This window comes from Nothoprocta perdicaria, unplaced genomic scaffold (assembly GCF_003342845.1).
Source record: "Nothoprocta perdicaria isolate Ctin4 unplaced genomic scaffold, notPer1 scaffold_11, whole genome shotgun sequence".
NCBI classification, from domain to species: domain Eukaryota; kingdom Metazoa; phylum Chordata; class Aves; order Tinamiformes; family Tinamidae; genus Nothoprocta; species Nothoprocta perdicaria.
Window position 1 is genome coordinate 3,353,423 of NW_020454205.1, and position 27,223 is coordinate 3,380,645.

Sequence of the window (27,223 nt, forward strand, 5' to 3'; positions counted from 1 at the left end):
CATCTGTTTGGAACAGCCACTGCGGAGAAACAGAGGGAAGCAAAGGGACTTGCACCTACTAGTAAGTGATGCTTGTCAGGCGTTTACCTGTACCTTGAGTATTTTTCTATTTCTGTTTCTACGTATTCTTCTATTTCCTTATTCTTCTGTGTTGCCTTAAGAGTACAGTGTGTATCACAGACTGTTGTGATTTGCTTCTAATAGGAGAGACTTACTGGGGTGATTATTGCACGGTAGAAAGGCTGTCTCTACAGGAAGAACAGACATCATTGCATGATTCATTGTGTGATTTTCCAGGAAGATTTAAAAAAAAAAAAAAAAAAAACACACCTTTTTCAATGGTGGTGGTTACAGAAGAGATGGCTTTTATCAAGTTAGGTTGCTGGCAGCAATCTTGTGACTAGGCCGTATAGATCAGCCTGGTTTATTTTAGTAAATGCCTAATAGTGACTGTTGAAATGCTTGAGAGACAAAACAATGAAATTGAGATTTTAAGTGAAATTTTCCAAATATTATAGTAAGAGTTTTCACTTGTGGAGCTGAAGCTTTTCAGATTTAAAAATAACAAGAAAAAAATAACTTAAGAGGGCAGTTCCTGTTTACACACTGCAGTAGAGCTCTTCTGCTGTTGGTGGCAGAGCTTAGAACGCCAGTCCTTGACGCTCCTTATTGTCCTGTGGTTAACACAGGAGTGTGAGACTTTGAGAGCAGAAGTGGGGAGGAAAGAAGTAGTGTAAAGGCCATCTTTTTGTACAGCAGACTAAGGAAGAACATACATATGTCATTATCTCTTTATTTCCTTGCTGATTTCTCTGTTTTTCCTGCTAAAGGTCCAACACGAAACTGAAAACTTTTCTTCCTTCTTTATAAGGGGAAAGTAGCATGGGTTTTGCAGCTAACTTAAACACTGATATTTTGATATATAACTTACATAAGCCAACTATATTATCACTGTATTATGAATTTTGTGTGGTTGTATGATAAACATGGTAAAATATGCTAAGAAGCTCCTTTTATTCAAGTTTTTAATTAATTAATCAAAGAAAATGCTTATCAAGTAAGCAGTTGAGGTACCACTTCTGCATGGTAGAACATCACCAGAGCTAGAGGCCTATTCTGTACCTGTGTAAGAAGTTTGCTTAAGAATAAAATTCCCAGAAGGGCAGGTGGTTCTAGAAAAAGATATTAATAAATATCAAATAAGAATATTTATTAAAATAAATATTAAAAGATAATATTTATTTTTTATGTCCATTAGCTACCAGCCAGAAAATGACACGATAAAAGGGACCTATTTTTATATGATATACAGATGCTTTTGATTTTGAGAGATTTTTTTCACCTTTTCATTTTCCTTTTTAAACAATAATCCAAAGTGCTAGTCTTTGCAGGAATATTTGACTACTACTGGCAACAGCTATACTGAAAAGGAAATTTTTTTTTCAGTGTCTCTGTAGCAGTAGCTCTTTTGAGTAACCAGTTGGCACATTAGAATTTTAATAGGAGAAAACCTAGGAAAAAGACACATAGAACAGTTAAAGTAGGTTGATGTAAACTTTCCTGAGAAAAAAATACCTGAGGAAGTCTGTGATACTTGCTTTGTGTGATTTACCAGCTTCATCTGAGTTCCTGAATGATCCATGTCTAGCAGGATGGTGCATTTTAAAGCCAAGTTGTAAATCTTGTGGGTCACATCTAGATATTATAGTTGTAACTTGCTGAGGAAATAGCTTTACAGTAGTAAAAGGGGCACAGAGTCACCTTGGGGGTGGTACTGCCCAGGGTGTTGTTTGGTGTGATTCCCAGCAGTGCTGCCCCATGGCCCAGTGGAATAAAGCTGTAAGAAGCACTGGGAAAGTGCAAACACAGTAAAAGTTAGTGCTGACATTTGGCAAACTCCTCAAGGACTCTGCTAATGAGGCTGCCCTGTCCATTCCGTAGCTTGATACTGGCCTGATACTCTAAGAAGCTTTGATCCCATTGATTGAGGGCTTTTTATTGTTAGTAATATTTATTTCCTTCTGACTGAATTGCTGTTGACTCACAACAAATAGGAGTTTTGCTTTCGACTACTGAGAAGAGATACTAAAACAAATCTGAAAGGAAGTGACACCTGAGTTCTTGCAAGGAGTAAAGAGAAAAGACTTAAGAGATTTTGTGAAGAAAACCCTGCACAACTGGATTTACAGAAACTAAAAGAGTGCTTTTCACATAATAATAACTTTCTAGAGTTATGTGAAATAACTGTAGCACTTACCATAGCTTTTTTAATTTACATTATTTGGTTGCTGTATAGAGGTTTTAGTTAAATATATATATATATTTTTTGTCAGATGATTGAATTAATTACATAAAATTAAATAACGTTGGTCACTGTCATATAGTTATAAAATGGAGATACTTTAAAGGAAATAGTTTTTGTCAAATGTATTGCTCTACACAAGTTTCTCCCACGACACCAAAATATTTGAAACACATGGCAGAGTAGTTAGAAATACATAGTACATGCATATATTAAAATGTGACCCTAGGAAATGCTGGGAAAATGCCATAGTAGTGCTGCATGCTTTCAAATGACTTCTAGTTGGTTTATTTTCAGTTGTGTGCAACTATGAATTCTGTTATTTTTTCATCACCATGCGCATACCTCATGCTGTGGCACATGGTTTGCTACTTCTGTTTTATTTCACACACACAAAAAACACTTGCTCTGGTATTGAAGCTGTCCTGTGCATATGGATATTAGCTTAACTATATACAGCAGAAATCAGAGATCAGAATGATCTGATTGCTTTTTCACTTTCGTTTCTTTTACTTGTATGGATTTCAAAATACGGTTAATCAAATCTTTGTTTCAAAACAGAAATACTTCTTATTTAATATGGAGTATCATTGTTCTTACATTATTTTAGTGAAATACCAAGATGAGTATTCAAAAATTCTAGATTTCATCAAGTAGAACAAGAATTCTTGACTTCACAAATTCTGCTGTTGGTTGCCCAATTTCGGAAAGTTGTTCTAAGCACAGATAATAGATGAGGCGTTTTTGTGCTGTTAAAACTGTGGCCACTGTATCTCTGTGCACCGGAAACCTTAGTTCACATATTTAACCACGTCTGGCTCAGTGATTTCTGCCATTTATTACATGTCACTTAAATGTAGAAATGCTACTGTTCTTTAATTCTCAGGTAAACTCTGTTTCCAGTTTTATGAAAGTGTTTATTTAAGGTAGTCAAAACGATTAAAAATTTAAGTGTTCATCTGATGACAAATGTTGCACTCCCCCAAAGTGCGCTTGGCTGCATAATGCTGGCAGGTCTGCATAGTCAGTAAGCAAATAAACCAGGTAAGAGCAAAGCTCCGTTTCCCCAAAGTGACCATAAAGAAGAAGAAACATTTGTGGAAACTCTTAAGAAATTACGTGAATTCATTCTTCCCTTTGCTTTTTCTAACTTAAGCTGTGATTTCTTGATTGCTTTGGACTAACTTGACCTAAATACTAAATACTTTTCCCAAAGATACAGTTCTTATTTTGTTTTCTTATCTAGTCATGAAAATATGAAAACAGTACTTCAGCTTTTTGCAGCTAGCTTGTTGTGTGATTATCATGAGAACTTTCGCATCATCTACTAATTCCTAAACTTTGGTTTTCATTCCTTTTCCATGTTACTTCCACACTGTACAAGATCATTTAGGAAGAAACCTCACTGAAAACGTCTCTCTTACAAAAACACTTTTTTTTCCTCAGTCTCTTACCTTTCCTTCAACTGTATAAAAATCGTTCCCCTTAGCCTGTGAGAAAGTCTCTATTGATGAGTCTGTTGGGAAGACCCTACTGATAGATTTTTGAAAATACAAGTATTGGTGGGTAGAAATTGCTGATCTTTAATTTTAGACTCCTTCTGATAATGACTGTGTTGCTGTGAATCTGCTATAAGCTTTTCATATGCATGCAATAAATGTGGTCAAGAAATTTTCTTAAAGTTAAGAAAACTTGTAGCAAAATTTATAAATAAATTCCTGGGGCCTCTCCCTGTCTGGCTGGAGAGCTGGAAAAGTGCCAGATTCCGCCTTGCTTTGGATATCTTCTGGAAAATAGGATAAGGGTCTGAGTTTTGTGAGGAAACAAAGGAACGAGAAAATCACTTGTTAGTTGCATGTTCCTGCAGTTGTGTCTCTGAACACTACTCAGAGCTGACTTGCAGGGGATGCAGTGTGATTTTTTAGTCCCAGGAGCCCTTATTCAAGTTCCCAGGCTGAAGCTATTAATAAAGGGCAAGGCAAGTCCTTAGCCCTGGAAGGTTTTCTGAAAAGCTCGCTGCTTTGCTGCTCGTGCAGGTAAGCGGCACAGCCAGTGCACTTACTCTGCCAGATCTGGAGAGCACAGGTTTCCATGTGAGGTGTGTGTGCTAGGCTTGCATGAAATTTCTGTGAAAATGAAATGTAGAATTAAGTGGTTTATCGGTGAACTGTCGTTTTGTACCAAATGAAGTGTTTTGCTTAGAAATAGAAATTATTTAATCTGTCCTGAGATGATTATTTTCTGGGAAGCCATCTAGTTTTTAAAAAAGCACCATACACATTAAAGCACACACAGGTGCATGTGGTTAATGCAGGGGGCAGCAGGCAGGCAGCTGCTGGTGTATCCTGGCCCTGAGGCGGGGTTGCCCTCTGCAACAGATCTCTCACGAGCCCCAGGCTCCAGCTGTAGGCACAAGCTCTGCGATCCTCACTTGTCACTAAATTGGCCCTATCTGATACTTTATCCTTTAAAGTTATCTGAGGTGGTTTAATTGGCAGCATTTGCATGGGACCAAGGATAGAGATTGTGACCAAAGTTCATACAACAGTGGAACAGTCTCTGGATCAAAGCTTGAATAATAACCAAAGGAAACTGTGTTGTTTTTGCAATTCATATATGTTTGTTTAATAAGACCATTAGCAGGCTTCTTCCTGTGACTGTTTATTACTTCTTTAACTATTTATTGAATACTTGAGTCTTTTCTTTTTCTTTCATCAATTTTTAATATCATATTAAAGTCTCTCAAAAAAACTTGCACAATTAGAGATAAAATTTGGCTGTGTCTGATGGAAAACAGGGAAGGGAACTGCTGTGTCTTGGGAGCCAGTTTGCCTTGTGTCAAACCTGGCTTACATCCTAACCTAAGAACAGCTCTGAGGCTTTTACTTTTAAACGTTTCTTTAGCTCGGAAATAAGGATGGAAGAACGTGGGGACCTCATGCACTTTTTAGGCTGGAATCTTCTTATACCACCAATGGCAGTTTAGCGAAGTGCACGTTTCAGCGAGCTTGTGCTGTTTCTTCCCCAGTTCTTCTGCCAGAAGAAGAATAAAAAAGACTTGACAAGCTAGAATAACTGTTGTCTTATATGTCACTATTCTAGCCTGGTGAAAATGTCACTGAAGTCAAATAATTAGTGCTTCTTGAAAAATATAGAGCCAATTTGATTCTGATGATTTATATTTAAAATGATGCTAGAAATCCTGTAAATACAAGGAAAAGAAATCAAACTATCCAAACAGTTTGTTAATCAGTCCTGGATCCTGGGAGCTTTTTGCACTGGTGAATGATTGGGTTAGAATTTCTCCTGTCCCAGAGAATGGCAAGGAGGGAAGGTGCCCAGCTGGATTTCATTCTTACTGTTTAGATTTTGAGTGTATGTCTGTATTTACAGCAATCATTTAAATACTGGTCATAAACTTTAGCATTAGAAACAGCTTTATATTTGAGTAAATGTTCCTGTAATCTCCATCTCAACATTTTTTAGTTGTGTCAAATACACTTAACAAATAAAAGTAGTTATTAAAATATATCCATTAAGAAGAAAATTGCAAAGCAAGAAGATATTGCTGGCAAGCTTGCGCTGACCTTAATGGAAGAACATTTGCTCTTGATCTCCTGCCAAAATCCACGGGTAAACGAACTAGCAAGCCCTAGGCTTTCCTTGAAGAGTTCCTGCCCTGTCCTCTCTGATCTCGTCAAATGAGAGGTTACTGAGACAGCAGGACAGACCTCTGACTGCTGTGCTTGGTAGTGGGAAACTGTTAAAAGCAAATTTGGAACTATTCTGAGATTTTAAGAGAGCTTTGTGTTTACTGACTGGAGGAGGAGTGAAGATGAGGTTTTGTTTTCTCACATTTGAGTTTTTCCTATTATTGAGGACTACCTTTGTGTGTTAGGTGAAGGATGATCAGTTAGTCCTGACAAGAGAAGAGCACAATTTTCACTTTCTTAAATAGTTCTGGTAATAATCTCAGTTATACATTATAGCTTCATTTATGTTTTAAGCTGTTGAATTGTTTTTATTGAGGCTCTGCAGAAGAGGAACCACAAATTCTGTGATAATCCACAAAGTAACTTAATGGGACAGACAAATAGATATGGGCAAAATTGATGGCTTGAAACACAGTGGCATCTGTGAAACTCTGCCTCTCTGTTTTATTTTTAGGTCATGGCTGAGCAGAGAAGCGTGTGGAGCTTGTGTGACATGTTCAAGAGAGACTTCTTGAGAGGTGACATGTGATTAGTTAGTGCCTAGGTGGCTTGATGGCTCTCGCTGACTGCAAACCAAAGCCATCCTTCTACCAAAGCAAAAAACAGGCAGAGCACGGGCTGACTGCAGAATGCTGTTTCCAAGGAAGTGAATTGTGAAGAAGGGACTCATGAATTTCGATCGCGGAGAATTGGAGAGCATCTCTGGTAAGCTGGAAGAACAATTGCATTATACATCCCAAATAAATCTCATATTTCTTGAAAAAGCTAGCTGGAGACCTGGGTAGAGAAAACATTAAAGCTTTTTTTTATTTCCTGAAGATAATTTTTATCTTCAGGAAATAATAGATAATCGTTGTATGCCTTGCATAGTTATATACAGAGTATTTTAGCATCTTGAACTGATTTTTTTGTCCCCTTCTCAACCCCCACCCCTCCAAGCAATTATGAAAAGATGTGGAAAAATAGGAAGAGCTAAACTTCCCTTTCCCTATTTTGGGTACCATGTTCACATGAAGTGTGATTCAGCGGGGATGATACTGGAATTTATATTTCAGCTGCCTGATTTCAAGACAGTATGCTGTTGATTTTCTTGTAGCTACTTTAGATTAGTTTTTCCAACCTGTGTTTTATACCAAACAAAAAAGAGAAACAGAAAAAAAAAGGGGAAAAGGGTTTCCTTCGGGAAAAGAGAACTATATCATGCTAAAGCCAGTGGATCCTTACAAAATCCATAGCTGGTGTGTTTGTTCTTTAGTTTTGAGAATGAAGAGGAAAAGCAGAAATTGAAGCTTATTAAATACACCATATTTAAGAAATGTGAGGCTTGACTGCCCTCTGGGAAGTTACAGAATCAGTTGAGGATGAAAATTGTGAATATTAGAGTATCAATCACAGTATTGAGTCAGTAAAAATTCTGATAATTTGTCTAGAGAAAAAAAATTGCTGAAGGTTCATAAAATCTTTATTAACATATAGAATTTGCACCACTATGGTGCCTATGTAGCACATGTAATAGTAGTGTGCTTAGTTTTGGTGGCGTGGCGTTTGCTTGCTTTTAGATGTCTGCTCCAGTGAAGACCTTCCTGAGGTAGAGCTGGTGAGCATGCTAGAAGAGCAGTTACCAGAGTACAAATTACGAGTGGATTCTCTGTACCTGTATGAGAATCAAGACTGGATCCAGCCCCCTACGTGCCATGGCCGTCTTCCTGAAACCGCTTCCTCGCTTCGTGATGAGGAGACCTTCCGTTACATGAGTGAGTGTTTAAGGCCTAAAGATTTTTTGCACTTAACTGAGGAGAAAAAAAGAAAATAGCAAGTGGTTAATATTAAAATGTAACGTTCAAATCTACAAAATTCTGCACAGGAGGAGCAATAAGCTGAATTCAGAGAAAATGCTTGTAGCTCAGCTCTGCCATTCTAAGAGCTGACCTAGCCTGTCCCATGGCTGCATGATCATTTGTTTTGACACAGAGGTAAGAATGGAAACCTGTGGCAGGGAAAAAGAGGCAGGAACCCATAATTGTACTAGATTAGATGTGACACAAAAGACACAGAGTGAGGAGCAGTTCCGTTTCCAGGAACATTAATGATGCTGTGGTTCCTTTGTAGATGTTCACCATTTGTTTTGTGTCAGTGCTTCTTCTGAAATGCTGTTAATGGTTTCTTTTGGAGATAAAAATTTGGGAATGCCAAGTAGCTTGGTACTACATCATCATTGATCACCGCCTTCTCATTTTTAAAATAAAAAGGGCCTTATGGCTATTATAATTACAGCAGTTATAAACAAAACAGATAGTTGGTCTTTGGAAAGAAAATGTCAGCTTTGGGCAATCTGAGGAAAACTCTCCCCTTGACTATATTAAAATCAAATGTTTTAGAAGGCTAGTGAAGAACTGAACGGTTACTTGCCTGTACTTTTAAGTATTTTCCTATTGCAATTTCATTTTGGAATGCTTTCAGAAAAATGGGGGAGTCCTGTTTGGGAAGAACCACTTAGGAGAATGAACTTGGTGTTTAGATACAGCTTATTACTTCTCAGTAATGATTACCTTTTTCTTGTATGTTCCACCACCGAAAGCTTTTTGCTGGTGCTCCACCCAGGGAATATAGCAAAAGAGTAAATAAAGTACTACCTTCTAAGCATGTAATGTCCCGCAATTTAAGGAGATCTTTACTCTATTGAACTTGCAACCTTGGAATTCTTTTTAAGTATGGAAAGTATTTAAAAAGGCATTTAATGTTTATTGCTCTATTTATGATAATAATATCGCAAGCCTAAACGTTTTTGAATTGATTGAACATTCTTATAGTTCCCTTGAAGCCACTGTAGTCACTGGGGTGTGTACTTGCCTATACATTCAATTCTAAAGAGGTGGGATCAGAGTCTGTCGGTGTTGGAAACAAGTCCACAGAAAATGCAGCTTTGCTGAGGCTCTTCCCAGCGTGATTAAGAGCAGAGCTCTCTGAGAGCTCTCCCTGCTAAGAGACAGCCCTGCTGGCAGTGTGAGCTTGTGTTACCCGGCCATGGTGACAGAGGCAGGGTTTAAAACACAAGGTCTTCTGTTTATTATTTAATTGCTTAGGGACTGCAGAAGGTGGGGCCTTCCTCTTTCACCCACTGAAAAATACTTTTTAACTGTAGGAAGAAATGTCCTGATTTTGAATTTGAAAGAGATTTTTGAGTGTTTGCCATAGCTGTTTTCTTGACAGCCTCGAAAATGCCCTCTTACAGTGATGAAAGTGAATCTTCAGAATGAGTTGGTCTTACAACTTTGCATTTTATGATAGCCTGGATACTTCTTCATGCCAGATTAAAATTTAATCATGCTACTGGGATGCGAAACACTTCATGTTAATGTGAAAGGATCACTGGTGGGAATAACAGACAACTAATCCCATCATTTAAGAACACTCTTGTAACTGCCAAATCAAATAAATTCAGAATAAATAAAGCTTACGTTTCTCCTAGAAATTGTCCACTGAGTTTGACCATAGTCATCTTCATATTAGTTCTTTTGAGCCTAGCAATTTGTAGGAAGACAGATACAACCACGAATGAGGATTCAGTTATAGTCTGTAAACATACTTCTACATGAAGTTTATAGCTCTTTCACTAGTGACTATAACTGTGAATAAATACGACAATTTATTAAAACTCATGCTGATGAGGCATAAGTTGGGTTATCTCTGAGTTTGTTTCCAATGAGAGTATGTGTGTATATCTATGGAAAAATTGTTATAATTTTTTTCCAAAAGAGTATGGTAGGCTCATGATGTGGGTCAGTGTGCAGCCTGTACAGCACGCAGGGAAAAACTCAGTTGATTACACTTGGGCTCCTCCTCTTTTTATGGCTGTTGCTGCTCTTTGAAGATTTATCCAACGAGCAATTGAGTCTCCCTGGCAGTGTTTTCACTGAGGTGGAAGGATATCTTCTGCTTCAGCTGTGGTAGCGTAGGTAGGGAGCGGAGTTACAAAACCTCCATCCTTGGAGCTCCTTTATAAAAGCCACTAAAAGGACATGGCAGTGGATAACAAGAACATGAATCAAAACGAGGAGTTGTTGGCAGCCTTCACTTTGCAAGGTGAGTAAGAGGAGGTTACACGTGTATGTAAGGAGACAGAATTCTAACAAAATGAGTATGATTGTAATCTGTACTGGGTGAAAATAACAAAAGGTCTATGGAGCTAAGTTTTAAGGCTGTTAATTCTGGGATTTCTTTTACCGGAGGAAATATTTTGGGGACAAACTTTTTGTTATTTTTGCATTAAGGAAAGGAGGCATCAAAAAACTATTTGAGTAACCATGTATGAAATCAGCATAAATTAGCTCATTAAGGTGACCTAGCACTGAATAGATGTTGAATCATCCGATAGGAACATTTACCACAGGAGATCGGGCTGCAACCTTGTGCTTGGAAGGGCTGACACTTCATACCCATGTGCAGGGAGTTTCAGATGAGTGAGTCTGCGCTCTGCTTTCATCACATATTTGCAACTGTTGTCAAAGCAGTGCAGTAAAGGGGACCTCTAAAGTGCCTGTCTTGCCACAGACAGAACTAGATACTGAAGTACTGTATATTTTGGGGAAAAAAAATCTGTTTTGTTTTTCTCCTGCTTGGAAATATAATTAGTAAATGGCACTGCTGTAAGTTCAAAGTTTCTAATTGTCCAAATAGCATGTGTTGGCCTTTGGTTTTTGTGCCTCCTGATCTACCTGGGAAAAAAGTGTTTCATTTGTTAGTTTGATTTTTTTTTCCATTGCAAATTATTTGAGAGAAACAGCTAAGTATCCCTCATTCTTCTATATCATTCTTTCTCTTCACCTCTTCTTCATGACTGCCTAACTTTTTGCTCAAACCAAAATGCAACTTTTTTTCCCCTATAGTGTTGCTGTAGTGCCATATTATGTAAGATTATGTGTGGAAGTTACCTAAGTAAAGGGCATATGCAGCTTATGCAACATATAAATAAAATGGATGGTGTGCCCTTCGAGTTAATGCTTCACTGTCTCAGTGAAATGTGCAGCCCTCAGTGAGAACAAACCAAAAAAGACCCAGAGTCGACACCAGTACCTCTATTCAGAGTACGAAGCAGGTGTAAGCACGGAAGGAAAACAATTTCTCAGAAGTAAATTTAGACCAACTCTGATAACAGTCTCACCTTGCTATGTGGTGCTAATGGAATTAGTTTCAAAACAGGACAACCTAGAAATTCTACTGAAGCAGATACTTCCTTATTTTTTATATTTATATTCTTGCCACCTTTGCTTTCATGATGCTGATTCCATAAGGCAAAAATGAAGTGCTAGGGAACTTCAGTAGAACAAACATCCACTCAGCACAAACACTCATTCCCTGTAAGTAAAATGTGTAATTCCTCTCCAGAGGGCTATCATATTTAAATCGCTCTTTAAAACTTGTAAGAAACTTTCAGTAATACAAAATAGATGTTTTGGTGGTGGCAGATGCATGCAACACAGTCTATACCCTTAAATTCTAAATCTTTCTACCTTCTGTTCTTTTTCCTCCCTTTCATTTTCTGTCATTCTAGCTTTTATCGAACTTCCTCCCTCTTCCTTGGCTGAATCTCACAAATTTGCACAAGGTAATTAATGTTTCTTATTTACTGGAATATTTTAGTTCTCAAGGCAAGAACTAGCAGGGACCAGTGCTTTGTTTTAACACTGTTTTTTTTTTTTTTTCCTAAAGTTGCCATAAATTCTTTATGCTCTTTGTTTCTTACTGACTCAATCTTATTTTTTAAGGGTTTTTTTGAGTCCTAATTGATCTCTTTTTTTTTTTTTTTAGCTTTAATTTTACCAACTCTTCAAACGTTTAAGTCATTGTATCAGTAAGATAGGATTTGCTATTGCATATAAATTGCAAACATAAAGCTTTTTTGCCCGTTTCTTTTTTAACTGTTTCTGAGATGACCAAGCACTCCATAAATTAGTTTTCATGATTGGGCTCTGGGGTTTCCAGGCTTCCTGTTTATAACTGTCACACAGGCTAACGTGGGTTTTGTCCCAAGGGTGAAGCTTGCAAATGTTTTCAGCTATGTTTGGACATGCAGTGGTGCCCTTCCTCTCTCCTCAGCAGCCCGGATGATTCAGTAGTTTAACTGTATTCAAAAAGCTGCTCTTAAGACGTTTTCTACCTTTCAGAAATGTGAAGGATGTGTGTGCACCTCAACTTTTAGCTAATCTTACTGAAAGCTATCCATGTTTAACACTTAATCAGTCAATCTCCCAAATACTTTTGGGATATTATTTTGTATTTCTGAAGTTAAGATGCATTTTCACAGCCTCCACTCTTTCCCCCAAATAATACTGTATTTGTGCTTATTTGTGTATATAAAGAAAAGAGCTCATCCTCCAAGTTTCTGCTCTCTCCTTTTCCAGTGTTATTCCTGTACTTAAGCTGCCTCAATAAGTATTTTTGTTTTCTCTTCTCAGTTCTTGGCACAGATAATGTGGAGCAAATAGCGAAAAGCTACAGTGATGCTGACATGGTCAAACATTTGCTAGCTGAGGTACGCTCCTCTCCCTAATGCTTTATTAGTATATTTGAAGACAGGTTTTATTCGGTTGTTGGGAATTCTGCTTTACCTTTAGGTAATTTAGCAAATATTGAAGCACCTGAGGTAGTGAAAAGCTGTCTGGAGGGCTGCGCTATCCCAGAAGCCAAGTTTAGCAAAACTGTGGCTGCTTCACAGGAGGTAGTGAGGAAAGGCAGAACGGAAGAGCTGCCTTACACTTTCATACTGCTCCTCAGCTTCCACCTTTCCATCACTGTTTCATTCAAATAGTCCGTCCTGGAGAAGGTGATGCTTCAAAGACTGCAGACCTAAGTGTATGTTGCTGCTTGGAATGATATGAAAGACCCCATATTAGCTTTCCAGTATCAGCACAAAAAGCTAAACTGCTCTCTAGGTAGTTGCTGTTTCTTTTTCCTTCCCTATTATTGCAAATGTCTGTGAAAAAGAATGAGCTGTGTCAGGAAACACAGTAATGGATGTGTTTTGGATCCAGGTAATGAAACATTAACTGTTGTTCTAATGAGCACTGCTGAAGCAATCCATCGGAGAGTGTGGGGGGATCGCAAAGCTATGATGTGTTGACAAATAGCCAGCAAAATTTAAAGTTACTCTGAATTTAAAATTTGCCTGATCAGAAGCAGACATTTGTTCTCATTCTGTGAACAGAGAGATCGGGACCTGGAACTAGCAGCTCGAATTGGACAAGCCCTTCTTAAGCGAAACCATCTTCTGACAGAACAGAATGAAGCACTAGAAGAACAGCTAGGACAAACTCTAGACCAAGTGAGTGATTTCTTTTCCTTTGTTTTTTAAGATGAGAAGGATTAACTGAGGCGTATTGTTTCGCTGTGATAGCTGATTATTGCTGTTCTCAAACTACACAAATAGATGTAGAGGGCATTGCTCTAATTGTCAGTTTTCAGTCAGCTTTCTTCATCCAGAAGACTGTAATTACTAAGAAGTTGCAAACATAATGGGTATTTTCATAATATACCTATAGCAGAGCTATATTTTTGGAAGCATTTGTTTTGAGCATCACTCTGATATTTTGATTTTAAGCTATGAACCTAGTAATCGCGACAAAATAAGCTATGTGGTTGGCATCTGGCAGAATCTTTCACAAAACAACATCACAAGTGAGGAAACAACCAGAGAATGAGCTTGATGGGGTGTTTACATTAAAAAATACATTTAAATAAATGACATGAAAACAATTCTTTTCAAGATCCTTACTTCATCTTTTACTACAAAGAATCTGTTTTGGTCATCTTTTTCTGGTTATTCTTGCTTAAAAAAAGAAGTTGGCAACCTATAAAATATCCCAGATTTTTATCTCTGGCTAACACAGATGTTTTCTAGGTTAATAGTGGAAAGGATTCAATTGCTGATATAGAACGGTATCCAGGTGATATATAGATACTTATAATTAGCTATAAGCCAGAATAGACTTATGTATTCATGTAAATTTGGATATGTAGAATGCAATACAGCTAAATCTGAGACCTTGCTTTTCTTTTGTTTTTGTCTGGCCTGCAGTTCATTTCATGTGTGGATTTGTGGGACAGATACCTAAGATTTCTTTTTTTTTTCCAGGAAGTTATAGTGCAGAAGAAACATATTAGCAAGCTAAAATGTGTCAAAGCAGCTTGAAAATTATTATTTAAAAAGTAGGTTTTGTCATCCTTTCCTGTCTTACCTTGTTTGTCTCCCTTATAGCGTTGAAGTTGTGATTTTGAGAGCTATAAAATAAACAGAACCTGAATCTTCTCTGGAAATATATATAAATTGGTCGTGACTTGTCTGTTGTTTTTAATCTCACTTTAGACTGGACCTCTGATATTTCTAGAGTTTTGAGGTTGCACAAATAACTTGCTATACTGCTACATAGCTAAAGTATATATCTTAGGCTGGTGATCTTTTTTGTCTTAGGTTAACCAGCTGCAGCACGAACTGTCCAAGAAGGATGACCTGCTTCGTGTTGTTTCGATTGCTTCTGAGGAGAGTGAAACAGATTCCAGCTGTTCCACCCCACTTCGGTCCAATGAATCCTTCAATGTATCACACAGTCTCTTGCAGCTGGATATCCTGCAAGATAAGCTCAGGGAATTGGAAGAGGAGAACCTTGCTCTGCGATCAAAGGTACACATTTGAGATAGATCAGGATATCATGGCCAAATACTTACCCTCCACCCATCCTCATCCTTCTGTTTCTTTTACTAGGAACTGCCACGTTCCTAGTTCTCCTCAGAGCCTACTAGTGTTCCTTTCCCACTAGCCTTAAGATAAGTGAAAGGATATAGGCACATATGTGAGCACCCAGCACAATTTCTTGGACCTCTGAGGCCTTCAGGTCTGTGTGACTTGTTACCCGTTGTGTGGGGTAAATCCGATTGCAGTTTATTGCATTATTGGAATTCTATTGAGCTGACATTGCAAGCTGTATGCAATTTGAAGAGTCTATAAACTTTTTTTTTAAATTATATTTAAAAAATTCTAAATTTTTAAATTTTATAAACTTTAAACTCGTTAAAGATAAATTTAGTTCCGAGTATGTGATTAGTTTTCATATTTTAATTGATATGTGCAAAATATGAGCAGAGGCTTTATGCCTTTACAAGGTTAGTTAGCAAGTGCCTAGACAAAATAAATAGCTGTAAAAGACAAGGAACAAAAGGTAAAGGTTACAAGAATCGCAGTCTTCAGATGCAAATTATCCCTTCTCTGGAATTGGAAATTTTGTAAAATAGCGAAGAGACTTTTTTTAAGGAAAGAGTTGTTTTGCTCTTAAATAAGTCTTTTACAATACAAGCTTGAGGTTGCATGTTACAACACTTTTCGTTAACAAAATATTGGTCTGGATTGGAAACAGAAGATGGAACAAAGGCAACAGGGAACAAAAATCTTGCTGCTTGTAGTTCTAGTTCTCTGTGGTATCCTCCTCTCTCTTTTCTTCCATCTCCATTTGTTTCCTCAGACTTTCATTTCCAGTGTCAAAAACTTTTAGTTTAATAATGATGATGGAGAAGAGAGTTGAGAATATGTAAAGCCAGATTTATATTGCTCAGAAATGATTAAGTTTCTCTGATTTGTTACAAACTCTGCTGTGTCTAGTGCTTACAATTCAGGGACTAGAATTTGTTAATGTGAACAAAATATATTTTCCCCCCCTTGTTTTGTCTGCAAAAAATGTATTTTCCTCCTTGTTTTGTTTCCAAAACACTCAGCCTGAGAAGCGTGTTTTCCCTGAAACTGTAAAGATCAAATGGGTATGTTAGAAGTTCTGTGACACAAGAACAAGGGAGTGTCAGGCTGCTTTTATGCTGTCAACCCTGCTTATGGTTATGAAACTTAGCAGACCAGGAAGGAATTTAGTCCATCTTAGTAAGTAGAACTGGAGTTAAAAAGAGATCGCTGTTGGTATGAGGTTGTATCACCACCCGCATTGGCCTCAAGGTCGCACTGAGCCTCAAGCACCTTGAGCCTGTATTTGTTTGCCCTCCTTTTTTTTTTTTTTTTTTTTTTTTTTTTAAATCTCTAAGAACAGCCTTGAACCATTTATATTTATGACAGTGTTAAGTGAAGTGCCTTTATCTGCAGTTGTGCATCCTTGCTTCTCTTCACTTGAACAGTCTTTAAAATCAATCATTACGTTTTCTGAGTAATTTAGTAGCGAGTAGTCCTGAATACAAAGACTGTTGTGGGCAAGGGTTAGAGTCAAACTGACAAGCCAAATGAAGGTGGAAATCAGTATGTCTGATGTTGCTTAACCTGGTGGTGAGTCAGTCCCTGGGCCAGAAAACTCAAAGGACAAGACGGGAAAGATGCAAGGTTGCTGTTCTGTTAAGAGTTTTCACTGCCATGCTAGGTTTGGCCTGTATCATTTACTTTTCAAGATTTCTTTGTATGAAGAAGTTTTGAAGCAAATTCAGGTACTTGCAGTTTACATTTCCTTGCCAAATCACATATTTTGCAGCCTTTTATTATTATTATTATTATTATTATAGACAGGAGAGAGATCATATTATCTGCATGTGGGCATCTTTCATTCAAAAGACTTCCCCAGCTCAGGGAAACAGGTTGTGGTGGGGGAAAAATGGACGAGAAGATAGATACAAAGAAATTGCAGAAGTAAATAGAAATAAATAAAAATATATAATGTTAAGATAAACATATATTCAAGTATAAATGTAAGTTGCAAAACCTATAATTTTCTTGAAGGCTTGCCATCTGAAGACAGAAACCATTACATATGAAGAGAAGGAGCAGCAGCTGGTTAACGACTGTGTTAAAGAGCTACGTGAGTATCCAGGATGTCCCTTGCAATGACAAAAAGGTATTTGAGCATCCAGTACCCGCAATTCTTAGTTATCAGTGCATGGACCCTGAAATACTCATTCTAAATTACTGTTTCTCTCCAAAAATATAAGTTTATTTTTAAATCAATTATGTACAAAAGCATTTAAATTGGTAAGTGTTCTGTCCAGAACCATGAGCCTTAGTTGCAAAGAACTGCAGTTACCAATATACAGGTCAAAAAGCATTCTGCAATACTAAGGAACAACCCTTGTTTTCTGTGGTGGCTGTGTAACCCGGGGTAGAGTATTTTACCTACAGCTATTATATATGTGCTACCTCCTTTGTGGCATATCAATAAACTTAAGCTTAGATTACTTTATTCTGTACAGCAACCATAAAGTTATTTGCTTTTTATTTGTTCCAGAGAACCATAAAATGCAGTGAATGAACTCCTAGCTGTGAGTTACTGTGGTTTGTGGTTCCTCTGTAAAATCCTCGGCAAGTAAAGTTATTTCATACATTGAGAAATTCAGGAACTCCTGTTTTATGTAATCTTACAGCACATATAAGAACACTATACACTTTAGACAGAATATTCTCCCAAAGGATTTCTTGTCTGTGACTTAAAAACTTATGCCTTCAGGATGAAAAGTACCTAACTGTGAAGTTAATTGTCAGCAGGCGTGTGGCAGGCTTCTTCCTACAGTATAACTCTGATTTCTACCAATTAAACATGTATCTAACAAATTTACACTGTTTCTAAAAATAAAATATTTATCACCATCAAAGAGAATTCCTTTTCCAACTCAAAATCTGTTATGAATGATGGAAAAGCTTCTGGTTTTAAAACAGTAGATACTGGGATATTTAAAGGTTATGTTTGTAAATTTTTAGTCTGTTCTTTATGCAGGCTTGACCAGATATTGTTGTGACTTTTTTATGCTTTCAGGGCAGGTAAACAGTTTCTTAACTGTCATTGTATTAAAATATTTCAGTCTCTGAGGTACTTTGTCCACTTACTTGGTGAGTTTGTTCACTCAAAGGATCCAAAAAAAAAAAAAAAAAAAAAAAAGGAAACAGGAAATTGTGTGTACTGGGTCTTTAGGGAATACAGTTATCAGAATCAAGAGCTAAATGGCCATATGTTTTGCAGAACTTCTGTCTTTTCATGTATCAGTGACATACATCACTATATTTACTGTGTTTTGGGTGTGTTTTTCTTTGGGTTCTTTCTTACCTTTTTTTTTCTTTTTTTTTTTCTTTTTTTTCCCAATATGTTACCTTTACCTTTAAAATAAAGTCTCTTCCTTCTCCTGCTTCCCACCCCTTTCCTTTATCTTGTACTTTGTGTATGTTCCAGGGCCTCCCATTCTTACAAAATGTGAGTTGATTTCCTAAGACTACTGGTCCTTTTAGAGATGCCTGACACTCACAGACCCCCTGTTATTTTCATCATGTGGTGGAAAAAGCTCTCTACTTCATAAGCTTTTCTTTTATTTTGAAGGGCAATCGAATGCTCAGATTTCCAGAATAACAGAGGAGCTGTCAGAAAAGAGTGAAGAGGTGGTTCGCTACCAGGAAGAGATCTCATCCCTCTTGTCTCAGATTGTTGATCTCCAGCATAAACTCAAAGAAGTAAGGGAGCAGGGGGAGTGTGTGGCTGTGCTTGTGTGTGTGCACGTGCTACTGGCGGGGAGAGCTGGGGACCACACCACAGAGAGCGGCACTATCGACTCTCTCGGGGGAATCAGCTGAGAAAATAATTAGCATTTTTTGTGTTTTCAGCATGTGATTGAAAAAGAGGAGCTGAAACTTCACCTACAAGCGTCCAAAGATGCTCAGAGGCAACTGACAGCAGAGGTACGTAAGACTTCTCTGTGTATGTTTGGAATAGAACATGAGAGAAAAAAATAAAAGAGAACAGAAAGTGGGTTTTGTTGGTGTCTTGTTTTTTGATTGATGGATTTTTTTTTTCTATTCACTTCTAGGCAAATGTTTGGAGAAAAAGAGTAATTTCTTAGATAAGTCGATAAAAATATTTTTGTAGTTCACACGAGTCTGAAAGACAAGGGTAGTGTGCAAGCAGGTAGATGTTACTGTTTTCATTTATCATGACAGAATAGCGCTTTAATGTGACCCTTACCAGTTATATCAACAGTACCGTAGCTCACTAGATTTTGAAGTCCTCTTCTATGCTTCTGTTGCATTTCTAGTTAGTTTATTTAGAGTGGTTTTGGTGTATCTTGCTTTGGATTCTACTGTACCTTTTCCTCCTTGGAGTTTTCCTTTGCACTTCATGTCTTACCACTAAATTGCGTGGCTGCCACGGTGAACACCATCTGCTGCTACTTCCATTTCCAGATGCTGGCATGTGCAGTGCGTGCAGAGAAATACAGTAGTGTTGAATCAATATCTTCAGTACAAAACCCTATGAGTTTCATTTTGTCTTTTTCTTGCTTCTGTTGGTGCTTATAGGCAGCACTGATGTCCTCTTCTCTCTTCCAGCTCCATGAGCTGCAAGATCGGAACATGGAGTGTCTGGGGATGTTGCAGGAGTCACAAGAAGAGGTGAAGTTGCTGCGCAGCAGAGCCAGCTCTGCGGCCGCTCTCTGCCGTCCCCAGGCACGTGGAGCATTTCCTGGGGTAATGAGTACCACTAGCTTGGGGTATAGCTGCTGGTAAACAGGGCCCATGGTAGCGTAAAATGAAGAGGAAAAAATAGCTGCTGCTGGAGCCACAGAGAGAGCACCTGTGCAGCAGGCGAAGGGGCTGATCTTACAGTCTCTCAGTTCTGTATTCACTTCATGTATTCACTTCATGTAGTTCATGTATTCACTTCTGAGAATTTTGTGCTTCAGGAAAACATTCGTTCACTTGTCATATAGTGGTGTTAATACAATTTCCTTTTTAAATGACTGTTCTGTTAATTACAGGAATTGGTGTGTTCTACAGCTAATGCTCAGTTGTGCTAGTGTGTCATTCCATGGTGATGTGAATTTTATACCTTGACAGAATTTCTTTAAGAAACAAAGTTTTTTGTTTGTGTCTTCTGCTTTTTTTTTGTGCATTTTTCCAAGTTCCAAGAGTTCCAGTTTTAATGTGCATGATTTATGAGGTAGTCTTATGTTTTTACCTCCTTAGAAAATTTTAAGCATCATCAGAAATACATGACTTTAATTGAATTGTGAGAGATGACCAATTCAATGGAAGAGGTTTTTGAAACTTTTATTTTCCCCCTCTTTGGTCTGTTGAGGTCTGTTCTAATTACTGTGTTCTTACAAGTTGCTGGATATCCTGGCAATTTATCGGGTTTTGTGTGGCTGTTTAATGCAGTAGCCACCATGTACATATGTTTTGGCTTTGAAGGAAGTGCTCTTGCAATTGTCACTTAATTCAAGCAAACAACATAAAGTATCCCCCAAAGTGTAGCTGTTGCTGGTGTAAACTGAACCCAAACTATTTATATGTAGGTACAGTTAGGGTGGAAAGTCCCTGTCTTCCCCCTTCGGAGAGCTAGACTGTAACACGCTGCTGCAAGCTGCTGATATGGGAAAGGCGAGGGCAGACTTTTGAGTTTTTAAAAATGTTTTCTGTTAAGTTGTTAGGAAGAATACTTGAATCTAATTGATAATTCTGTTGGTTTGTGTTTTTCTTTAGGATTCCCTCGCAGCAGAAATTGAAGGGACAATGCGGAAGGAATTGTGTCAGGGGGAACAACCTGTTCCCTCTAACCAAAAGTATGTTTATCAGCTTCATCTGTATATAGATTTTGGCATTTTTCCATATACCTCTAATGAATGAGATGAAACTGAATTCTGGAAATCTGTAAGCCTGGATGTTCCTGCTGATATTTTGTCTTTGTTATTAAAAGAAGCTTTAGTGTATTTGATAGTTTTCTCAGCATTGAAAGCTACCATTCTAACTCAATTCTGTGTGAAAGTTGGGTAATAACTAAAAGCATTTTATTTCCTTTTTGAATTTGTCCAAGGCCCTGAAAGCCAACTCCTGGAGCCCTTAATTCTGAGTAAGGGTTAAATAGATATCCTTGACAGTTCTCTACTGATTATCAGCAGAGTATTTTGTTCTTTCAAGTCAAAGTGAGTGGTAATTCTGATATTTTGTTAGAACAGTATTTCTCACAACATGAGTTTCTTGGGCAATCCCATTTTAGCCATGTCTCTGCGGCCTTTGGGAAGCCTGTTGCTCAAAGCTTTTCTTTGCTATATCCTTCTGGAATGCTTCTAAAAATATATATATCCTTGGTCTTTTTGCTTGGCTCTAGGGTTCAACAGAAGCGAGTATTTGACACTGTCAGGGTTGCTAATATCACTCGTGGTCGGTCGGCCTCTTTTCCTGCCCCGCTGCCGATCCCCGGGTCCAACCGATCCAGTGTTGTCATGACGGCCAAGCCCTTCCAGTCCGGGCTGCAGCAGCCGGAGCGCCGCGGGCAGGCGACACAGAGGAGTAGCTCTGAGAAGAACCTGAGGTAGGGCACACTGCTTGCTACTAGCTTTCTAAATTAAGTGAATGAAAACTAGGTCCAAGCTGCTGTGTGCAGGAGAAATATTTACTCAAACGGTCTTAATATCTACTGTAACTTAATTGCTTTTTATCCTAGGGACACAGAAAAGGCGGATCAGCCAGGAGACCCTGGAGACAGTGACTTAGCCACAGCGCTGCACAGGCTGTCCCTCCGTCGGCAGAACTACCTGAGCGAGAAGCAGTTCTTCGAGGAGGAGTGGGAGCGAAGGATGCGTTTGCTGGCCGAGCAGAAGGAAGAGGCCAGTGGCTGCAGCACGCCGTCAGAAAGCTCCTGTTCCCTGGGTACCAGCTCCGAACTCACGGATCTTTCTGCCAGCTCGAGTAACTTCCGGGTCCTCCTACCAGAAAAATTGCAAATTGTCAAGCCCATTGAAGGTGAGAGGACGATCTATCTTCCTTCCTTCCTTCAGCAGCAGAGTATTGTAATTTAATTTGTTAGATAAATTATTGTACAGGTAGGTATAATATGCAGTAAGAGGGGAGAATAATATTCTGTAGGTCCTGCTTGGTTTTCCTGCATGGCACCGAGGGTTAGACTTGTTGTTATTCTGATGAGTGTTGCCATCCGGGTATGCTACAAGTACCACAGTGCCAGCCCCAGTTGGTTGAGTTGTTTGGATCTTGTGCTTTGTAATCCTGCGCTAATAGCCGGGAGGCCTTTCTCAGCACTTCTCTTTTGCCACCCCAGGATCTCAGACCCTTTTTCACTGGCAGCAGCTCGCTCGACCAAACCTAGGCACCATTCTGGACCCAAGACCAGGTGTCGTTACCAAAGGGTTTACTCCTCTGCCTGATGACACCGTGTACCACATCTCTGACTTGGAAGAGGATGATGAGGAGGGGGAAGGAGGTATAACATTTCAAGTGCAGCCTGCCTTCCTGGAGGAAAGGAAACATGCAGTGAAAAAGCCAGTGGCAGGGATTTTCCTGCCACCTATTACTTCAGCAACTGTACCTCTCACTGGTAAGAAGCATGGTAAGAGTTTTTCTTCCTTTTGCATGCTGATTATTTTGAAGTTTTTAATCCATTCCTGGTGCTTTTGTTATTTTTGGCTCCCGCACACCACTTCCCCCGAATCTCAAGTCATTAAAATCAAAGTAGCATTAAAACAGGTGAGTTAGGCGGGGAGACAGCACCAATATCATTTGTGTTCTGCCAAATGCAGTGTTGGTGATTTCACAAGGTGAGGCTGATCTACTGAGTCTGTTTGCAGTTGGGGTGCTTGGCATCTTTTCTGGAATAAGATCAAAATCTGAATTATTTACCATATGCTAAGCAGTTGTCAAATTAAAACAGCTGAAGATAACTGGCTTCTTCAGTTCCCTTTTAAAAGGGTCTTATTTCATTAGTAGAAAGTGTTAAACCTATGTTCTGTGGGAAACTGTGTCCTGATAGAAGATGAGAGTGGGTAGCCTAAGAGAGGAAGAAATGATTTTATATTAAAATATTGCGGGACACCTGCTATCCTGTGAGCATTGACTTTATTTGGTATTTCAAAACACAAATCCAGAGGTGAGATTGAGTTTGGAGAAAGGGAAAAACATTCCTGCTTTGTTTTCCTTGTTACAAGGACTCCTTCACTGTTTACGTGCTGAGTTCATTGTGACTGCAGTTGGGGATATCTGACTTAAGCTTCTTTTCAGGATTCTAGCTTTTACTAAGTTTTCTTTTGCTATAAGAACCTACCTGCAAGAACTTTGTTTTCTGCAGAGCTCCAAAGTGCATTTGGATGAGCTTGTAGGTGAGCTACTTCAAATAGAACCAAGTACAGGAGATGCAGTCGCTTTCAGCTCTTGTCTCAGAGCAGTTGGTAAATGTGGCAGCCATGCAGAATCGTCCTTGGGTTTAGATTCACTTTGGGTGTCTTATAGTCTCATTGGCCTTTACTGTTTTTGAGATTATTAACATTTGAGCAAAGTAGTTTCAGATTATTGTTTGTAGCTAAAAGTGCTTTAAAATGAACTGATGAGAGTATCTTTTTTCAATAGAAAGTATTTACCCTTGAGACAATACTGTTTTCACTGCCTTTGTTCTCTGTTAAAATATATATAGCAGTGGTTTTAATACTGTCTTAAGTTTTGCTTGATTAGTCCTTTTCTATCTTCATTTTTATGCTCACTGGATGTGAATGTACCACATTGCAGCCTCAAATCCAGGGAAGTGTCTGTCTTCCACAAATTCCACATTTACCTTCACTACCTGTAGGATCCTTCACCCATCCGATGTCACCCAGGTTACTCCCAGGTATGATGATTTCTGACTTTCTAGGAGCTGCTGCAGGAATAAACAGTTGTTTTCTGGCAATGTATGGACCATTTAAAAAAAAATGGGCAAAATAGGTATCAGTTGCTTCTTAGAATAGAAATATGATAAAAGAAATTTCCTATTTAAGCATTTAAGTTTACTTTCTTCTAAAGTACCCTGACCTATTTCCTACTCTCACTGTGGGAAAATTCAATTATTCCCTTTATAATTACAACCATTTAGCATCAGTAATATCCTACATGCTGCCTGGCTGCTTCACTGTTTTTAACTACGTTATTACTGGCTATTTTTATATATATTTGATTTAATACAATACAGGTGATTGTAGTTTATATTTCATATTCTATATGATTTTTAAGAGTCTTTATTATAAAGATTTTCAATACAGTTGCCTGTCATTATATACTGGCTTAGTTAGTTGGTTGTACCCTCTTCAAAACAGTGTGTACCTGTGCTAGGTGGATCACTTGTCTGGTTCACAGCTGTTGACCTGCTTGAATTTTCTTGTTTGAATACTCGTGTGGGGAGTGTTGGGCGGGCAGGGAGGATTTTTTATAATGCCTGTTTGTGGAGCTTCATCTGAGTTAATGTTGGAGCAGAAGAGATTACAATGTTTGTGCCTGGGAAATAAAGACTGGTATTAGCATGATATTTTGCAGCTGATAAGCAACCTGTCAAGGTTGAATTCCTTATACTACCTACAATGCATGTTTCAGTTGTCTGGAAGCTTAGCAAGTCTCCACTAATTAATGTTTTCCTCAAAAGAATAGTTTTTTTTTTTTCCATTTTCTTTTTTTTCTTCTGTGTTTCATCACCTTATCGCCTTAACATTGTTTTATGAAACATGCAATTAAAAGCTCCTGCTTGGTAGCTGTTCTTGGGAAGTTTTAGTCTCTCTTGTTCAATAATAGAGAAGAGGGGTTTTGTTTGTGTGCTTGTTTGTTTTAAGTTAAATAGAGGCATAACAAAACCAAGAGCTTGACTATATGAAACAATAAAATTTTAAAATGTATACGATTTTAAAAATCATATACAAAAGATAAAATTTTATCCTTACTGTTCTATAAATTAGAATAATGGCAGAAACTTCTCTATCAACATAGTATCTCCTGAATATTTTGCAGAGCAGAAATGCTGAAGCTATTAAAGCTGGAACTAGCAATGTTAATACCAGCAGCTTGCTTTCTCTCACATCTTCCACATACTACAACGCAAATGCAGAGCAGGTAAAATGATGTTTAACGCACGTACCCTCCGTGTTGTGTTGTTTTGTTTCAGCTCTGTGTGTGCTCCCTTTTCCCTTGGGAGCAGCACCGGCAGCGCAGCGGTGAGCACTCCAGCCATGTCCTACCGGCTCAGTATTGGAGAATTCCTCACCAACAGAGGAGATTCAACCACCACCTTGAGCAGCACCAGCAGTCTGGCCAAACTTCTGCAGGAACGAGGCATCTCTGCCAAAGTTTATGACAGCCCCATCTTAGAGAAACTGCCGTTGCTGCCGCCCCCTCAAACTGTCCCCATTCCTTCTACTCCACCAAATTCTCCCTCGCATTCGCCTTGTCCTTCCCCTCCACCATTTGAGCCTCGAGCACATCTCTCTGAAAACTTCCTGGCCTCACGACCAGTGGAGACTTTCTTGCAGGAAATGTATGGCCTGAAGCCCTCCCGCAACGCCCCGGACGTGGGCCAGCTGAAGATGAACCTGGTGGACAGACTGAAGAGGCTGGGCATTGCGCGGGTGGTCAAGCCCCCCGAGGCCCAGGACCAAAGGAAGAACCAAGGCATGGAGGTTGGCCTGCAGAGACAGGCCTCAGCTGCATTTTTAAATGCAGGTGGCAACTTAATGGCAGGACTGAGAAGAAACCAGAGCCTTCCAGTCATGATTGGGGCCCTGGGAGCTCCAGTTTGCACACAGTCATCAAAAATGGATATTCTAAAGGAAAACTGATTGGTTTGAAAAACGACTGATTTGTAGCGTGGTAAATAATAAATGAGGGCTACGTATTTAGCACAGACGTGGTTACAGAAGTGTTACAGAAGCGTTGGAGAAGGCATGTGCATGTTAAAAGATGTGGGAGAGACACGTGTTGGGATCAAAGAGAAAAGAACAGGGTTTGGGTTTGAGGAAAAAAGGGCTCTGTGGAACATAAGAAAGAAGAAACCAAAGCTTAGTTTTGAGGCTCTTTCCAGGATCTGTCTTAGTTTAAGAAGAAATGAAAGACTGTATTAGATATTCTCAATATTTTAGTCTTTTAAACTGTATGTTAGAACTGTCTTGCAGTTGCTGTTCCATTTTTCCACCCAGTGGTCATAGTGTTTTACTAGCTGTGAGCAGTCAGACCTTGCCATTTAAACACAGTACGAAAGTCCAGCCAGTCTGACTAGCATCATGGGTTCAAGTTCCTCTCCCTAGTAAACAAGCACAGAAAGCCAGAGTCTTTTGATCCGTGTTATTTTCCAGGTCAGAGACTGCACTGATGCCCTTTTCTGAATTCTCTCCGTTTTAGAAACAGGGGAGAGAACCTTTCTCTGCAAGGAAGGACTGCTTCTGTTTATGAGAACGGAAATTGGTGGTCAGGGTTTGTATTTTGAAGGAGAGCAGTTGTGCTAGTGAAATGTTAACAGAAGTTTCTTTCTTTCCAGAGGCTCTGAAGCACACAGGAAGGTGCGATGAGTTAAGAATTAACAAGCAGGAAAGTATGTAGCAGCTACAAAAAAGAAAAAAGTTTTATTTGCGCTGAGGTAACTTTCCAAAGTGTGCTGTGCATCTGTTTTTTTTGTTTGTTTGTTTTTGTTTTTTAATGAGGGTAGTTTTGCACATACAAACATCTCAGGCACATGTCAGTGTTACAAAGGGAGATAAAACAGAGGTGCTTGATTCAGGGTCTGCTTTTTCTTGACCTAAGCAGAGGACATTCACTTAAAGACAAGTGTGGGAAGTTCTGTGATCAGATGTTCTCTCTTGACAGGTAGACAGCTAGTGTTACATTTCATGCATTTCATTCAGATATTTCTAATTTCATACAGGATTCTGTTTAAAAGATTTCATTAAGAAAATCTTTGGGGATTGTTTTAGATCTATGGTTAGAGCAAAATGTAGCACTCGGCACTGTGAAACAACAAGGGAAATGAAAGCTGGTGTTCCTTATAACACTTTAATGGATTTAAATCAGTTTTGTCTGTTTGGAATCCTGTGTTTTGATGATGGAGAATCATTCTGAATCTGCTTCTGAACAAAACTGAAGCAGGCTTTCTGCCTCAAAAACATGGCCAACTCTGTTGGGAAAATCCGATTTTCCTGAGTGGCAATTTGCAGAATATTACGACCACTTTGATTTTTGGATTTAGGAGGGGAAAAATCATCCCATCCAAGGTTCTATCCATAATTAAATAATCAACAGTATATCATAATTTGTCACTTAACTTACAGGAAATAATAATAGGTTTGCCTGAAATTCCTAAGAGGATTAGACCTCCTAAGAGGGTCCGTGCTAATGACGAGAATAGAAGAAGGTTTTACTTTCCATATATTTTTTCACTGTACTTTTCAGCATTCTGAAGTAATT

The 27,223-nt window shown here is 38.6% G+C and overlaps 1 protein-coding gene across 3 annotated transcripts; it reads left to right on the forward strand.

Annotated features, from left to right (window-relative positions):
- TRAK2 (trafficking kinesin protein 2) lies at positions 1-27,223 on the forward strand. Of its 3 annotated transcripts, none has more exons than XM_026047968.1 (17): positions 1-61; positions 6,470-6,720; positions 7,575-7,769; positions 11,567-11,620; positions 12,471-12,547; positions 13,220-13,336; positions 14,483-14,692; positions 16,772-16,850; positions 18,354-18,484; positions 18,635-18,709; positions 19,355-19,492; positions 20,507-20,586; positions 21,132-21,335; positions 21,468-21,766; positions 22,080-22,355; positions 23,537-23,636; positions 24,936-27,223. In XM_026047968.1, exons 2-17 carry the CDS (start codon positions 6,684-6,686, stop codon positions 25,603-25,605), a joined length of 2,742 nt encoding a protein of 913 aa, XP_025903753.1. In that variant the 5' UTR covers positions 1-61; positions 6,470-6,683; the 3' UTR covers positions 25,606-27,223. The 3 variants fall into 3 exon arrangements, with proteins under 3 accessions (XP_025903753.1, XP_025903758.1, XP_025903766.1); XM_026047973.1 differs by having other exon boundaries at positions 19,355-19,471; XM_026047981.1 differs by lacking the exon at positions 11,567-11,620.

Excerpts from the sequence above, each read along its gene's own strand:
- TRAK2 (XM_026047968.1), top strand. The coding sequence starts at position 6,684 with ATGAATTTCGATCGCGGAGAATTGGAGAGCATCTCTG. Across the intron at positions 19,493-20,506 it reads CACGTGGAGCATTTCCTGGG|GATTCCCTCGCAGCAGAAAT; the intron begins GTAATGAGTACC and ends GTTTTTCTTTAG. Across the intron at positions 20,587-21,131 it reads CCTGTTCCCTCTAACCAAAA|GGTTCAACAGAAGCGAGTAT; the intron begins GTATGTTTATCA and ends GCTTGGCTCTAG.